Here is a 16,943-nt window from a genome sequence, read left to right on the forward strand (position 1 = left end):
TCAGGATGAATCCCCAGCTTAAGGGCACAAAGATTTGGGAAAAAGGCAAGAAGAGAATTGCTGGAGGGCTGCCTGGAGGAAGATGGCTTTGAAGGAAGGCTGATGATCCAAGTGGAGGCAGGGCTTCCAGGCAGAGGGCACAGCTTCAGCAGAGGCTCAGCATCCGGGAGCTTTCCCTAGGCACCCCTGACCCTTGCACCAGCCACCTGGTGCCTTTCTGCTTCTCCCACTGCACAGGGATGTGGGTGTAGGCAGCGACTGCCTTAGGCCAGGAACTCCCAGCTTCTGGCTTCAGCAGGGCTCAGCCAGTGCTGCAGGGAGAGGCTGCGGAGGCTGGGGGAGGCTGCAGTCAGGAGAGCAGCTGGGAGTGACCACCTCAGCTGGACCCTTGCAGAAGAGGAGGGAGGAGCTGGGACTGCCACTGGTCAGGAGCCCCCCAGGCACCAAGGCCGGTGAGGAGACCCAGGGACGTCCCATGAGGCCTGTCTGGGCACTCCCTCCCTCCCTCCCTCCCTCCCTCCCTCCCTCCCTCCCTCCCTCCCTCCCTCCCTCCCTCCCTCCCTTCCTCTCTCCCTCCCTCCCTCCCTCCCTCCCTCCCTCCCTCCCTCCCTCCCTCCCTCCCTCCCTCCTTCCCTCGAGAGCGCCTGGCTGCAGGGACATTTGCGCTTCTCTGAGCCCCATGGGGAGGACCGTGGGGAGGACCGCTGTACTGTCCAGGTCCTTCCAGACTGCCTGTGGCCCTGGAGGAGGCAGCCACTCCTCCTCAAACAAGATTTTTCCCGACTAGTCTTCACACTCTGCCTTCTTTCTTCCTCAGCTCCCACCTGTGAAATGGGTGTGCTGTGAGCCGGGAGAGGGCCCAGAGCGCATGCCTGGCCTTTGGGGGCCCCTGTGTTCTCATCCTGGCCACTGCTGGGGTGGCCTGCTTGGTTAATACTCCTCACCCCCACTACCCACCCACCCCCAAACCCTGATTGTTGTCCTGACTCCTGGTGGGCGGGGCGCGCAGGGGTGGTCAGGCCAACACTTGAATGAAACCCTGAGTCTCTCAGGGTACATGAATACGAGAGGACCCCCTCAGGCGCATCCCTGGAAACACAGTTAAGTGTTGGCATTATTTTTCCCCCCTTGGGGAAGCGGGGGATCCCCAGCAGGGCTCTGGGGCCAGGGGGCTGCTCTCAGTGTTGGTTTATCGAGCCGTGTGGTCCCGTGCATTCGGTGCTCAGGGGCTATACCTGCTTGGGGATTTGGTGATGCTGAGGATTGAACTTGGGGCCTCGTATATGCTCAGCTTGAGTCTCAGCCCTCAGAGCTATCTCTATAAGCTCCAGTGCTGGCTTTCTCCCTCTACCCTCCCCCTGCCCCCCCCAGTGTCAGGAATTGAACCCAGGGCTTCAACCATAGAAGACAAGTGCTTGACCACTGAGCCACCTTCCCAGCCCCCCAGTGTTGGCATTTTTACAGTTAAAGCTCAGGCTGCAGCAGCCAAGCTCTCTACCCCTGGCTGGCTGTACACTGAGACCCTGGTCCTCTGGTCTGGGTTTCACCTTGCAGAGCAAAGTGACATGTCCGGATCCAGGGACTCCGGAGAGGGACTCTGTCACCCTCCAGGGAAGTGTCCCCTGGAGGCCAGCTTTCCTTACTGTTGCTGCCAGCTCTCTCCTTCCTGGCTTGCTAACGGGATCCGGTGTCCAGTGACTTGGAGGAATGGGAGGGAGCCCCCTGCCAGAGAGGGGCGTCCCAGGATTGTTTTCCTGGCGCCCACTCGCTGGCTGAAGGTGGCCGTTCCAGGGCACTTGCTCAGACTGGCCACAGCCATGGGCCCAGAGAGAGCTTTTCAGCATACGAGCCGGAACCCCAGGGCCGCCCCAGGCTTCTCTAGGGAGCTTCCTCTTATCCCCTTGGCATCCTCGCCAGATGCATTGGTGTCTTGAGGCTTGTCAAGCCTTAGGAGGGCACAGTAGGTAGATCCCTGAGCTCCAGGAATGGGGAGCCAGAGGGAATGGTGGGGACAGGAGGGCGTGGGCTGGGTGGAGGGGGTGCAGTGGGCCTGCATCGGGTGTGACACAGCAGAAAGTGAGAGTCTGTGATGGTAGGAGTTGTGTCCAGCTTGGCCTCGGGCTGGGCGCAGCTAGGGGACGGGCACAGCTAGGGGACCTCTTCATCTCATCTCCGCACCAGGGGCAGCTGTGCTGAGTCTCCGGGAGAGCCTGGAAGAGGCGGCCCTTGGGATGCAGAGTGGACACACCGGCCATGAGGGCTGATACGCCCAGGCACGCTCTGCCGCCCCTTGGGGAGCCCCCCCAGGGACCAGGGCACGGTGTCTGCCAGCTTGGCCTTGCTCTTGGCTGGGGTGATGACGACAAAGAGAGAGACCCCCCAAGCCTAGCTCCAGGTAGCGGGACCAGGGGGTTCCACGGGATCGTGGCGGTCCGTAACTGGAACTTGGGCTGAGGGAGACCTGCTGGTGTTGACCCGCAGGGAGAGGCGGGGGAGGGGTGGGGCTGGGCAGCGGGTTGCGTGCTGGGTGTGTCTCCCAAGTGTATGCGGCCGGATGGGATGCAGCGATGTCTCGGATGGAGAGGGAGGATACGGGGAGGAGTGGGCACAGGTGGGGAATTCGCACCCCATTCTGCCAGCCCCTTCCCTGCTCTGTCTGCAGATTCGAGGCTTCCCGGGTGCCGTGTTCAGGGTTACGTGTGCGGGCTGGGAGGGTCCTGAGACGTGACTCCTCTCTGAGCTCAGTGAGTCAGCCTGGGCTTGGAGGATTCGCCTCCAAGGGGGTGAGGGGTGCCCTTTGTTGGCTCTCATCCCTCTGTGCCCATGAGGGCCACACTGGACACCTCCCCTGTGTAACCTTGACTGCTCCTCTCTGCCACTTGGCCGCCCTGATGCCCCCACCTCGGAGTGTGCCTGGGCTCCTCATGACAGTCCGAGCGGAGTGTGGGTCGCTGCCTGCTTGGCTTTCTGCTGGCAGGATTTCCTCTGGTAGTGCTCCTGCACCCACTGGGCCACGGTGCTCCTGCACCCACCGTCTGAGTCACGGTCCTCCTGCACCCACCATCTGGGCCATGCTGCTCCTGTCCCCATATAGGGCCCAGGGGAGGCCTGCCGTTCCCTGGCCGCTTGTAGGCTGGGCCATGTGGCCTCTCCATCCTCCCGGGGAAAGCCAGGCTGCCTCTCACCTGAGGTTCAGAAAGAGGAGGAAGTGGTGTGAAGTCTAGGAGCTGGTTGTTTAAAGCTCCAAACACCATCCAAGGCAGGAGAGGAAGAGTCGAGGCCCAGAGCCGGGCCCAAGTTGGCCCTTGAGGGCCCAGGTTTCCCTGCAGGCCTCCTCTTACTGTGGGCAGAGGGTCTCAGCTGTGCTTGGGGAGATGGGGAGAGTTACCTGCCCACAGTTCAGGCTGGGATCAGGGCCTCAGTGTGCACCCGTCTCTCCTTCCCCAGCGTCTCCAGGCACCTTCCTCTTGCTCCCTGTCCCCACATAATGTCCTTTTCTCTCTGAGGACGCAGGTCTGCTGTCCTTCCCCTCGGGACTCAGGCTCTGGTGAGGGGTGACAGGAAGCTTCTAGGCAGCCTCCCCAGAACTGGCCTCTACGGTCAACTTTTTTTTTTTTTTTTTTGGTTTTCCTGCCACACCTGGTAGTGTTCAGGGATCAAATCCAGGTTGGTCCGTGCAAAGCGAGCACCCTACCCGTGTCTCCCAAGCCTGCTATGGCCTTTCTTGATGCGCAAAGTGGGGCTGGGAGCTGACCAGGTGAGCCGGGGTGGGGGGCTCCTCGCAGACCCTCCCCTAGCGCTGAGGGGTGGGAATGAGCTAGGACATTACCGCCCCCACACAGGTCACAGGACAGTGGGAGTGGGGAGTGCATGTGAGCTCTGGGGGGGCCCCCAGCAGACAGTGGACCTTCCAGGCCCCCTCAGCCGCCCGCTTCCCTCGTGCTCTTTCTTCTTTCTTCCTCTGCCTTCTGCACATTCCTGCTCTGACGCTTGGCCGGCCCCTGGATGGAGGCAGGCAGAGCCCATGCATGCCCTGTCCAGGGTCTTCTCTTCAGGGTGAACACTGACTTGGGGGCCGTGGGGGGGTGCCCCGCTCCAAATCGGATTGTTGGCTGTCGGAGAATGAGGCTTTAAAGGGAGTGAAGTGGACTTTGTTCTAGGCGGTGTCTTTGATGCTCGGTCCTCCGCTGGGCTCCCTCCGCCCCTTCCTGCCTGGGGGGTTAGGGGAGGAATCTGCACGGATGCCCTCCTCCGATGCCCTCCTCTGCTCTGCCTGCCCCGCCTTCTGACGTGAAGACAAAGGGGGTGCAAGCAAGACGGACTCTTTTGGGGAGGAAGGAAATGGAGGAGGAAGTTCCTCCCCGTCTGGTGTGGGGGAAAGTGAAAGGCAGGCCGGGGCCACTGTGAGTCACGGGGCAGGGGAAGGGCTGGGGAGCTGCGGAAGCCTGCGGAGGAGCGATAGCGCGATAGTGCCTAGTGCCGCTTCCCTGGGGCCCGGGCATCACTGGTAGGAGCCGGGGCCGCCAGACCCCAGCCCCGCCCGCCCGGCCCACCTGGCTGGTTCCCTGGGAATTCTGACACCGACCCCAGTAAATCCATCTGTAGGCCTGAAGTCCTCCTGTGCCCAAAGATTTGTTTCCCAGGGCTGCCGGAGCTCTTCCCCTGTGCTCTTCACCTCACTGTAGTGACCCTGGGCCAGAATCGAAGTGGGAGAGAGACCATGCAGCCCTCATCCCTGCTGACTTGAAACAGAATTCCCCCGTCGAAAGCAGAAGATGTCTCTAGGGGATTGGAGAGATGGCACCGTGCGTAGGTTGCTTGCCTTGCATGCAGCTCACCCGGGTCGGATCCCTGGCACTCCACAGCTGCTTGCAGAGGGCCAGGGAGAGGACTCTGAAGGCCATGTGCAGGCTCTACCTTCCCAGGCCTGGGTCTGTCCCATATGGTCCCCTGAGCACCATGAGGAGCAACCCCGAAGCACAGAGCTGGGAGTGTCTCCCAAGCACCACAGATGTGACTTGCAAAGAAAAACAAGACCAAAAAAAAAAAAATGCATGCACACTAGCACACATATAAAAATGGTATCATCCTGAGGTGACAGACCCCTCACTGCACCGAGCACTCGCTCCTCTGGTCAATCCCTGGAGCCCGTAGTTTCCTGAGGGCCACCCCCGAACCCAGCACAGTTGCAGGAGTAGATCTGAACCCCACGGGGTGTGGCCCAAAAACTAAAACAGGAAAGAAAGAAAAAAAAAGAGGTGGGTTATAAAATACTGGTCTTGGCCTGGGGAGATGGCTCCATGCTGGATTCCACTCTGTGGCATCACAAAGAGGGAGGGAAAAAAAAAAAGAAGAAAATGTTTCTCAGTCTAAACAGAGCCACCTGTTGTTTCAAAATCATGTCAGAACACAGATGCAGAGACACCAGCAGCCCTTCCGTCACACCCCGTCGTGGAGAGACCTCTGGGACCCTCATTCTGCAACCTGAGTCCCCGGTATCATAGCCGCCCCCGTTCTGGGCTCAGGAGCTCCCTGGCAGAGGAGAAGGGTGGGTGGGGCCCACTGACCAGCTACCAGGCTGCAGCCCGCTGGGGCTGCCAAACAGGTTCTGTGCAAGTTTGGGGGAGAAGGACTGCACCCAGCAGGCTGACTCCTCCCAGGGAGGGGCTGGGCAGGGGCTGCACACGCCCTCCTGGGGCCTCACCTGCTCATCCTTATGCAGGGATCCGCCCCCCCACCCCCCAACCATTCCCGGTCCTGGGCCTGCTGCAGGAAACTGGCGGGGCTGCACAGCCAGCAGGGACCCTAATCACTGTGCGTTGCGGGGGAGGGGCAGTGCTCCTATCTGGGAGGAGTGTGGGGGAGGTTGCTGTATGGGCAGGGCAACAGCACCCAGTGGACTGTGGGCTGTCCTCAGAGAAGACGGGACCCTTGGTGGACTTTTTCCCATGGTGGGGGGACCATGAGGGAGTAAGTTCAGGCTGGATCTTTGCCCCTGTGACAGGTGTACTGGTATCACTTGTATCACTCATCGTTGCTCATCGATTTGCTCGAGCGGGCGCCAGTAACGTCTCCATTCATCCCTGTCCTTCCCAACGCTGCCGTATTGGGGGCTCTTTCCGGGTCAGGGGAATGAGGTCCATTGTTGTTACTGTTTTTGGCATATTGAATACATCACGGGGAGCTTGCCAGGCTCTGCCGTGCGGGCGGGAGACTGCCCTGTCCGAGGTGTACTGGTGCAGGGCACAAATGATCCTACTAAACCATCTGAGTTGACTCGTTTAGACTGGAGGTCTGGGGGGCGGAAATGTTGTTGCCCTCCAACATCCCCAAGCTCCTGCCTCACCAATGACCCTGCGGACTGCAGCACAGTGATCCCCCTCCCCCAACCCCCTGCCCGGGCTCCAGAGCCCCCTGCCCCACTCCGGGACGCTGTGACTGACTCTTCCCTGTTCTCTCTGCAGGCGGCAGTGCCCGCAGCAGGAGCACCATGAAGCGGGAAGTATAGACGTGTCCAGGACTGAGGAAGAACCAGCCATTCTTGCTCCTGGGCCGGACCCATCCACCAGCACTTCCTTCTGCCCCTGCTCTGCCCCCGTTGGCTGCTGGGCGAGGGCCAGGCTTCCGGTGGGACCTGCGTGCCTGCGGGGGATGGGCCATTGGTGACCTTTGTGTTCGCACCCGCCCGAGCCCCACTGGCCACACCATGAACCTCCAGGCCCAGCCCAAGGCTCCAGGCAGGCGAAAACGTTGCCTTTTTGGGGACCAGGAAGCGGCCACCAAGGAGCAGCCCCCGCCCCTGCCAGCCCCCCAGCCCCCCCACGCCCCTCCGCAGCCCTCCCGCGTGAAGGAGGAGCCTTACTTTGGGCACGAGGGGCCCCCGGGGGCCGCGCCTGCCTCCCAGCCCGTGGAGCTGCCCCCCGCTAACAGCCTGACGCTGCTGAACTCGGTGTTCGGGCCCGAGCGCAACACGGCGGCCATGCTGTCGCAGCAGGTCAAGTGGCCCAACTCCATGATGGGTCCGGAGCGCGCAGGGGGCGCGGGGGTCAGCGACAGCGGCTGGCAACAGCAGCCGGGCCAGCCTCCCCCGCACCCTGCCTGGGGCCGCCACAGCCTGCCCCTCTACAGTGCCCCCAAGGGGACCCCGCACCCCGGCCTGGGGGTGTCCTCGTATTATGGACACCCAGAGACCCTGAAGCTGGAGAAAGGGGGTGCCCCGCAGCTGGACCGCTATGGCAACGCCGTGCGGCCCATGATGGCCCAGAAGCTGCCCCTGGAGGTGGGGCAGCCCCAGGCGCCTCTCAACTCCTTCCACGTGGCCAAGAAGCCTCCGAACCAGACGCTGCCGCTGCAGTCCTTCCAGCTGGCCTTCGGCCACCAGGTGAACCGGCAGGTCTTCCGGCAGGGCCCGCCGCCCCCCAACGCCGTGGCCGCCTTCGCGCCCCAGAAGCAGCCGCAGCCGCAGCAGGCGGCGACCCTGCCCCAGATGCAGCTGTTCGAGAACTTCTACCCCCTGCAGCAGCCGCCCTCGCAGCAGCCCCAGGACTACGGGCTGCAGCCGGCCCTGGGGCAGCCGCACCTCGCCCACCACGGCATGTCCGCCTACCCCTTCGCCCCCAACCCTGACATGAACCCCGAGCTGCGCAAGGCCCTCGTGCAGGAGGCCGCCCCGCAGCCGGCGCTACCTCAGGGCCAGCTCCCCTTCCCCCGCCGCTCCCGCCGCCTCTCCAAGGAGGGGGTCCTGCCCCCCACGGCCCTGGAAGGGGCCAGCACCCAGCCCGGGCATGAGGCCGCCACCAACCTGTTCCTCCATCACTGGCCCCCGCAGCAGCCCCCGCCTGGCCCGCTGGGGCCGCCCCACCCTGAGGCTCTGGGATACCCCGTGGAGCTGAGGGAGCCCCAGCTGCTGGCCGACGGGGAGAGACTGGCCCCCAACGGTCGGGAGCGGGAGGCTCCGGCCCTGGGCGGTGAGGAGAGCATGCGGGCCTCGGGCGCGGGGGACTGCGGGCAGGTGCTACGGGGCGGGGTGATCCAGAGCACTCGACGGAGGCGCCGGACGTCCCAGGAGGCCAATTTGCTGACGCTGGCCCAGAAGGCAGTGGAGCTGGCCTCGCTGCAGAACTCCAAGGTAAGCGTGTGTGTGTGTGTGTGTGTGTGTGTGTGTGTGTGTGTGTGTGTGTGTGTGTGTGTGTGTGTGTGTGTGTGTGTGTGTGTGTGTGTGTGTGTGTGTGTGTGGTGGGGGGGATGCGGGGACAGGTGGCTCCAAGGGCAGTGTTGACACCCGGCTATGCTCAGGGCTTACTCCCGACTCTGCACTCAGGAATCACTCCTGGCATTGCTCCTCAGGGGCCCCCATGGGATGCCAAGGATCAGACCTGGGTTGACCACTTGCAAGGCACGTGGCCTGCCCACTGTACTCTCCCTCTCAGGCTCCCCCCAGGGCAGTTTTTAAAATCTACAGGGAGAAATGAACCCCCCCACCACCACATGTCAGAGGGTTCGGCCCCCCCCCCCCCCACAGTATCTTCATACATGGGTCCACACCTGGAGACAAGGCGGGATTTGTACTCATGTAGCGTGGGGGGCTGGGCTGAGCACCATCGCACGTCCTGATGGCAGCTGAAGGATGGTGTAGGGAGAAAGGTTACTTACCGTTTGCAGATCTGGTACCTGGGAAGATTAAAGGTGGCTAAGCGGGGGATTTTACTCATCAAAATGCATCGAACTATAATTTAAAAACTGTGTTTTGTTGCTTGGCCGTTATCCTGCAGTAAAGTTGGTTTCAAAGACAAGGATGATGGGAAACGAGTGAACCAGGCACCTGTATTGTGGTTGGGTTTTCCTACGCTTCATCACATGATCTTCAGATAGATGACAGGAGAGGCATTGATCCCCATTCTGTTGTGCTGGAGACCTTGCATCTGATTCCAAAGCTAGTGTTTGCCCCCTCTGGCAGGGGGTGGGATGGGGTCTCAGATCCACTCTACCCCAGGTCATATGTAGCCAGTTGCAAAATTTGCCCTGTGTCTGTGGACAGCCTTTTCTCTCCACCTGCTGGGAATGATCTCCCTTACCTTCCCGTAGATTCTGTGCTTGCTTTTGCAGATGCTTATTTTTATGGGCCACACCCAGCAGTGCCCAGGACTTCCTCCTGGCTCTGCTCAGGGATCACTCTGAGCAGTGCTTGGAAGACCGTATATGGTGCCAGGGGTTGAACCCAGGGCCTTGCTCATGTACTCGAGCCACATCCCCGGCACTGTTTCAGCATTGGAAAATGTGTCACTCTATTGTCTTCTGACTTTATTGTTTTCTGTTTTGTTTTTTGGGTCACAGCTGGTGGTGTTCAGGGCTTACTTACTCCTAGGGCTGTGCTCATGGGGTCACTCTCTTTTGTTTTGGAATCATTCCTGGCAGTGCCCAGGGGATCATATAGTGTCAGGGATCAAATCCAGGTCGACTATGTGCAAGGCAAGAGCCCTATCTGTTGTACTATGGCTCCAGCCTGCTCAGGGGTCACTCTTGGCAGTAATGCCAGGGATCAGACTGGCATCGGCTGTGTGCAAGGCAATCACCTTGCTGTCTCTCCAGCCCAGAGACATGTTTAGAATATTTACTCTTTTATGTGCCATTCACTACGTAGAGAAAACATGTGTAAGCCACTTTGGACTAAGATGGCCCAGCTCCAGGCCAGCCTGGGAGATCTGGCAGAAGGTTATGAAGAGGATTTGGGCCCAGGGCGGAGTAAAGGTCATTAGTCTCTGGGAACCATTGTGGGTCTTTCAAGGTCGCATGGGACGAGGGGGCCTGGAGCCGCAGGTTGGACTAAACCTTCTGTCTCTCTCCAGGATGCCAATGGCTCTGAGGAAAAGCGGAAGAGTGTGCTGGCCTCCACCACCGGGTGCGGGGTGGAGTTTTCTGAGCCTTCCTTGGCGGCCAAGCGAGCCCGAGAGGACAGTGGGATGGTGCCCCTCATCATCCCAGTGTCCGTGCCGGTGCGGACTGCGGACCCGACTGAGCTGGCCCAGACTGGCGGTGCGGAGGAGGACGGGAAAGGGCCTGAACAGAACCCCACGGAACATAAGCCCTCGGTCATTGTCACCCGCCGGCGGTCCACGCGCATCCCTGGGACTGACGGCCCTGCTCAGGTAGGCAGCCCGGTGCCTGGACCTGCGTGCTCCCGGGGAGGGACCTTAGGGAAAGGAGAGCGGATTTTGTGTGTGTGTACGAGTGTGTGTGTGTGTGTGTGTGTGTGTGTGTGCGTGCGCACACGCGCGTCTGGTTTCAGGTCATGGAGGTTTTTTAGCTTTGGATGGGGTATGAGGGGTGTTGGGCTCCACCTGGTGGTGCTTGGGGAACCCTGTGTGGTGCCCACGATTGAGCTGGGGTCAGTGCCTTAATCCCTGTGCTAGTAACTCTCTGGTCCCTCAGATCACTAAGTTCTGAGAGGCCCGAAACATGGCCCAGGAATTGGGAGGTGTGGTGTCTGATTTGCGGACATGTGTGTGTTGGAATGTCCCACTAAGACTGAGGTTTGATGTGTTTCGTTCAGTTCTGTCAGTGTTTGTTTCACGATTTTCCTTCATGGTTTTTGTGTTCAGTTCTTTTTTGGTGACCTCTCGAGCAATGCTGGGTAGGCCTGGGCCAGCTGGGCCGGTGGCTCAGCGCTCAGGCCTGGCAGTGCTCAGCCTGGCTGTCACAAGGGCTATGCCCACTGACGGGGTCAGAGAGGAACATGAGGGCTCATGTTCAAACTGGGGCCTCACACATACACTCCAGCCATTTGAGAAACCTCCTCAACCCCTGTATATTTTCTCTTTTTCGCTCTCTCTCTTTTTTTTTTTTTATTTGGCTGGGTGGATGGGCCACCCCCAGCAGCATTCAGAGCTTACTCCTGCCTCTATACTCAGGGGTGACTCCTGTCCAGGCTTGGGGCCCTACAGGGTGTCAGAAGTCCACTACATGTAAGTGGTACCCTCTGTGCTGTCTGTCCGGACCTGGTATATTCATCTTAGATCAGAATCAGTCTTTTTTTTTTTTTTTTTTTTTTTTTTGCTTTTTGGGTCACACCTGGCGATGCACAGGGGTTACTCCTGGCTGGCTCTGCACTCAGGAATTACCCCTGGCGGTGCTCAGGGGACCAGATGGGATGCTGGGAATTGAACCTGGAAAGGCCGAATGCAAGGCAAATGCCCTACCCGCTGTGCTATTGCTCCAGCCCCAGAATTAGTCATTGTTATCATCTTGAAATGCTTATTTTTATCTTCAGTAATGTCTTTGGCCTTAAATATAATAATAAGCGCCAACCAGCAGTGAGGGGTGACATATGATGGTGGTGGCCATTACCTGAGTATCCTCCCTTTGTTTCTTTAACTTTGAGTGTCTCCTTTGTTAACATTTAGATTTCTTTTGGCCGGTGTGGGGGTGGGGATGGAGGTGGTTGGAATGTGTGTCTTTTCCGCTTTTTTTTTCAGTTTCAGTCTTTTTTGTAGCCTTCTTTGTAAGTGGCGTATAATTGAAGGTTGTTATTATCCGGTCCAACAACCTTTGTCTTTTAATTAGAGCACTGATAGAGTTTACAGTCAATATAATTATTGATATGCTTGGGTTTGACCCTGCCAACTGCTTTTTGCTTTCTGCTTACCCTAGTTGGCCTTTCTATATCTCTCCTTGCCTGCCCTCCACCCCCCCTAATTTTTCAGTCCTTTGGATGGAAATGGGTCGATTATGTTATTTACCCCTCTATATTAAAAATTTATTGATTGAATTATATATTACTCTTTCAGTGATTCCAGCTTTTTTTTTTTAATGCTCTTTTCTTTTTGGGGGTTGTCAGAAGTGGGGAGGTTGGGGCCATACCATGATGCTCAGGGACCATTTCCCCATACTGCAGAATTCATCTCGGGCTCCTGCTTTTGAGTCATCTCCCCAACTCCCAGCTTTTAATTTTTTTAAATCTGGATTCCTATTAAAGAACCAGCATCTACAAAAGGAAATTTGAGGGACTCCTTTCTCCGTTCCCATAAGGACGGTACTAGTATCATTCAAGATACAAGTGAATTCTCTGAGAAGGCAGCTGGATTAAAACGTGTGTTCTCCGAACACTTACAAATTCCAGTTTCTACCTAGAATTATGCACATGCATTTTCATTCTCTGTATTTTAACATTGAAAGAACATTGTAACATGGTTTGGTTGTTACTCATTTTAGATTTACCCAGTACTTAACCTTTTATTGTGTGCCTAGTTATTTTGTTTTGTTGTTGTTTGAGGCATGGAGGCTGAGTTGCCACTTTTGTTGCTTTTCATTTCTTGTATCTTGCTTGCATCTCGGATCATTGACTTCGCGTGAAGAGTATCCCTTAATTTTTCCTTGAGGGTGAGCGATAGTGATGCATTTTTCAGGTGTTGACTGTCTGAAAGTATTTTTACTTCCTGTTTGTTTTTGAAGGCTACCTTTGCTGGGTAGAGAATCCTGTGCTTGATGGTAGTTATTTTCTGAAGATAACATTCCCATGGCTCCTGTCTCCCTCTTAGCTACAGTGTTGCAATATAAGCCATATTACTATTCCTTTGAATGTAAGGCGACTATCTTGTTTTTGAATTGCACAGAAGAGAAGCATTGTTTTTTTTCTTTTTTCTTTTTTTTTTCTCTTTTTGGGTCACACCTGGCAGTGCCTAGGGGTTACTCCTGTCTCTCCACTCAGGAATCACTGCAGCTGGCATTGCTCGGGGACCTTATGAGATGCCGGGAATTGAACCCTGGTCTGCCATGTGCAAGGCAAATGCCCTACCTGCTGTACTATCTCTCTGGCCCTAGTTTTTATTTTTCTGCAGCAGTTTTGTTTGTTTAATTTCTGGACCACATCCTGTGGTGCCCCTGGCTTACTCCTAACGCTGTGCCAGTCTTTCTCCTGACTCTGTTCTCCTGGCAGAGATCGGGGACCATATGTGGTGCCAGGGATCAAGCCTGCTGCTTCACTTTCTTCTGCCATGTTTTCTCTTTTCATGGTATTAAATTTATGAAATTAAATGTTTATGATCACTTTTCACCATGTTCCTGTTTTGCTTGTCATATACTATTTGTTTTTTTCCTGTGTGACCCATTTTTCTACTCACTCTTTCCTCTTTAGCTGTTTAATATGTTGTTGAGTCCATGGACCAAGTTCCACAGTTTTAGTTACTTTCTTTTTCCAGTTACCTAATTTGGTTCCATTTTAGAGTTTCTAGTTCTTTGATGGAATTCTCAAACTTGCCTTTCATTTTATTGCATCATTCAAGCATAGATTCATTAAAGTCTATATTGATATTTTCATTAATGGGAGCCCTATGAATGTTTCTAATATCTGTTATCCTTTGATTTTATTTTTAAATTTTTGTTTATTGGGGGGGCTCACATCTGGTGATGTTTAAGGGTTTTATTTTGGGGGGAGGGGTGGGGGCGCCACACCTGGCAATGCATTTGGAATCACTCCTGGCAGTGTTCTGGGGACCATATGGTTTTTCAGGGATCAAACCCAGGTTGACTGCATTCTAGGCAAGCACCCTACCTGCTGTACTTTCTCTCCGGTCCCTCAAGGGTTATTCCTGGTTCTGAGCTCCGGAATTACTCCTGGCGGGCTCAGGGAACCATATAGGATGCCGGCAGATGGAACCTGGGTTAGCTGCATGTAATGCCAGTGCCCTACTTGCTGTACTATTACTCTGGCTTCTATCTCTTGTTTTAAAATCATATCTTGCTTTCTTTTTTTTCTCTTTTCTTTAAATTGAAGGACGCTATATAAAAAGTTAGGGAGATTAAAAACTCTGGACATTGTTCCCTTCCAGAGAATTACTTTTGCATCTGACAGGTCACCAACAGCATCAGCCATCCTGAATTGCTTCATTTTAATCAGACACAATGATCAGAAGCTCTAACATGTGTGGGTTCACCTATTCCTTACTCCTTATCACCTCCAGGTTCCCAGTTCCATCCTGGGATTTCATTCAGCTTTTCTTCCTCGGCAATCCCCAGCTCCAGTCGTTTCCCTCTGGTTCTGTGAATTGCCCAGAATCTTCTTTCAGTCTCTGGACCTTTCGATTGCCCATCTCAGTTATCTGCAGCTTCCTCTAAGGAGACCCGTTTCCAAAGACTTGCCTTTTCTTGGGGTTTTTCTCTCTTCCTGGGCCCAGGATCTTTCCTTCTTTTCCTGCTGACACTGCCAGAAGTGCAGTTTCCTACTGAGGGTGGATTTTTTTTTTCTTTTCACTTATTCTTTGCCATAGTGACTGTGTGTCTGCATGCCTCTATAACAGTCCGGGGAGCTCATTGGGAGGAGGGGGTCCTGTTCCCTGTAGCATCTCTGCTCTTGCCATCTCTTATCTGGTAGAGGGGACATTTGTGGGAGAAGCTCGAGGGGACATTTGTGGGGTTCTGACAGTTTGTTGTGAGCAGCTGCATAGCTCACTCTGCCCCATTCGTAGAAATAGGTGCAGCTAAGGCCAGAGGCTGACCTGTAGGTTGCCTTAGATAGGACTTAGATCTGATTCCCTGCCTGGGAGAACTTTCCCAGCCAGGCACAGATGGCGGAAGAATACGGCCGCAGGCAGCCTCATGAGGATTCAGGGTCTCCCTGTAACATCCATTGTTCCCAGTCCTCTTGGTCAGTGCAGCCAGCCTTAACCTGTGGCCAACTGGAGCCCAAGGAGATGATCTGGGTGTTTGAGAAGAAGACAGAATTGGAGCCAGGAATTCCTCTTCCCTCCTAGCCCCGCCTTCTCTCGGAGGGCTAACCTGGGTCACATGTGTGGTCCAGCCTGGGGGAGCAGGACTCAGACTCTGAGAACAGAAGAATCAAAACAATTCTGTGAGCACAAGACGACCGTGCCTGGGTGGTCCCATGCCCTGCCCACATCTTGAGGGCACAGTGTGGGTGACTCTAAAAGCAGAGCCCGGAGTTCAGGTAACGGTAACAGCCAGCATCGACTAGGATTAGCGGCGTCCCAGCTCTTGTTCTCAGTGATTTCCATCCGAGGGTTCATTTCTTTCTCCTAGCCATCCCCGAGGTGCTTAGCCCCATCTTCAAAGTCTCGAGTGAGGCGTGGAAAGGTTAAGTTATTTCTCATGCAGACACGCATTCCAGTCTAAGCCACCTTGCCCAGAGCCTGGGCCCTTCACCTCCCCATACTCTCTCTGCATTTTCTACTCTTCACCCCTTTCCACCTGAGAATTGCAACGTGAGAGTGAGTTCTGGCAGAAACACTTCAGACTCATCGCACGGTGGATTTTGAGTTAATTGTTGGTCACTGCACATTCAGAGCCAAACTGCGTGTGTGTGTGTGTGTGTGTGTGTGTGTGTGTGTGTGTGTCCCTGACCCATACTCAGTCACACCGCCCCATGTCATCATAATTTAAAGAAGCTAGGCCCGAGACTATACTTTACTGTGGGTCTGGGAGCAATGGTCTGTGTGCTACATCCAGCCTAAAAATGAATTTTTAGCTCTCTCTCTCTCTCTCTCTCTCTCTCTCTCTCTCTCTCTCTCTCTCTCTCTCTCTCTCTCTCTCTCTCTTTCGCTTTTTGGGTCACACCCAGTGATGCACAGGGGTTACTCCTGGCTCTGCACTCAGAAATTACTCCTGGCGGTGCTCAGGGGACCATATGGGATGCGGGGAATTGAATCCGGGTCGGCTGCATGCAAGGCAAATGCCCTACCCGCTGTGCTATTTCTCCAGCCCCGAGTCAGGAAGGAGAGAGGATGAAAGGCCTTGGGACCTGCACCCCTTTATAGATTGCTGTGTGTGTTGGGGGGCTGGGGGGTGAAGGCGAGGCTCCTCAGTTTCCCCAGGACACGGAGGCTGAGTGAGGCCCTCCCCCCTCATTTCCTTCCCCAGGCTGAAGACATGAGCGCCAAGCTGGAAGGGGAAACTTCAGTGCGGAAGCCCAAGCGGCCGCGGCCCGAGCCCCTGATCATCCCCACCAAGGCCGGCACCTTCATCGCCCCTCCTGTCTACTCCAACATCACCCCCTACCAGAGCCACCTGCGTTCTCCTGTCCGCCTGGCCGACCACTCCTCCGAGCGGAGCTTCGAGCTGCCCCCCTACACCCCGCCCCCCATCCTCAGCCCCGTGCGGGAAGGCTCCGGCCTCTACTTCAATGCCATCATATCAACCAACAGCATCCCGGCCCCTCCTCCTATCACGCCAAAGAGTGCCCACCGCACCCTGCTGCGCTCCAGTGAGTGAGCCCCTCCGCCATCCCATGGGGGACTGTGCCAGAGCGGCGGGGAAGGGGAGAGCACCGGTTCAGGAGCACCTAGGGTGGCAGGAGGGAGTCCGCCCAAGACCCCCCCCCCCCCCCGGGGCAGGTTGCTGAAGCTCCCGGATCATCGTTTCTTTGGTATTTAAGGGAGGGTCTCTCAGTCCTCGCAACTAATTTTAGATCCACAAATAGCCGTTTCCTCTGCCTCAGCCTAATAGCTTCCTCTCCGGGCCGTGGTGGAGTTCCGATGCAGGAGCACGCGGAAAGCGTTTAATGTCAGGCCTGGTGCTTCATGTTTGCTCTTAATGTGGGGCAGACGGGTCTCCTGGAGCTGGTAAACAGCTCTTTGGTCCAAAGGCAAGCCTTTTGGGTAGCCTGGGTGGTGAATTGCTGAAAAAAAAAAATGCTGCCCACTCCACAAGAGGATCCATTTTCTCTGAGAACTGGGGTAATCCTGCCTCAGGGGGGGTGGAGAGGTGAAAATAAATGTTACCCCACCCAGGTAGCCCCAGCACGTTAACCTCTGACCCTGGCTCACCCGTGCATAGCTCTCTGGTGCCCCCTGGTGTCCACGGGCAAGAAATGGCCTACCTGGAGCTGGCTGACTTTGGGTCCTCCCACTTGCCCTGGAAGGTCCAAGCTTCCCACCCTGCCTGGATTGTGCGGGAAGAAGTCAGTTCTAGAGGCCAGTCCCGCAGCAAGAAAGAGG

General features: G+C 56.2%; 1 protein-coding gene across 4 annotated transcripts in view; it reads left to right on the forward strand.

The window, feature by feature from the left end:
* Nucleotides 1-16,943, forward strand: part of MIDEAS (mitotic deacetylase associated SANT domain protein) — a 77,196-nt gene that overhangs the window by 47,120 nt on the left and 13,133 nt on the right. For all 4 annotated transcript variants that reach the window (XM_055132880.1, XM_055132881.1, XM_004612290.3 and 1 more), the window contains exons 2-4: nucleotides 6,465-8,128; nucleotides 9,846-10,145; nucleotides 15,868-16,210. In XM_055132880.1, coding sequence (XP_054988855.1) covers nucleotides 6,707-8,128; nucleotides 9,846-10,145; nucleotides 15,868-16,210 — 2,065 coding nt within the window. In that variant the 5' untranslated portion in view covers nucleotides 6,465-6,706. The remainder of the gene's footprint in view (nucleotides 1-6,464; nucleotides 8,129-9,845; nucleotides 10,146-15,867; nucleotides 16,211-16,943) is intronic.

Source organism: Sorex araneus, chromosome 3, assembly GCF_027595985.1.
Source record: "Sorex araneus isolate mSorAra2 chromosome 3, mSorAra2.pri, whole genome shotgun sequence".
In the NCBI taxonomy this organism is placed as follows: domain Eukaryota; kingdom Metazoa; phylum Chordata; class Mammalia; order Eulipotyphla; family Soricidae; genus Sorex; species Sorex araneus.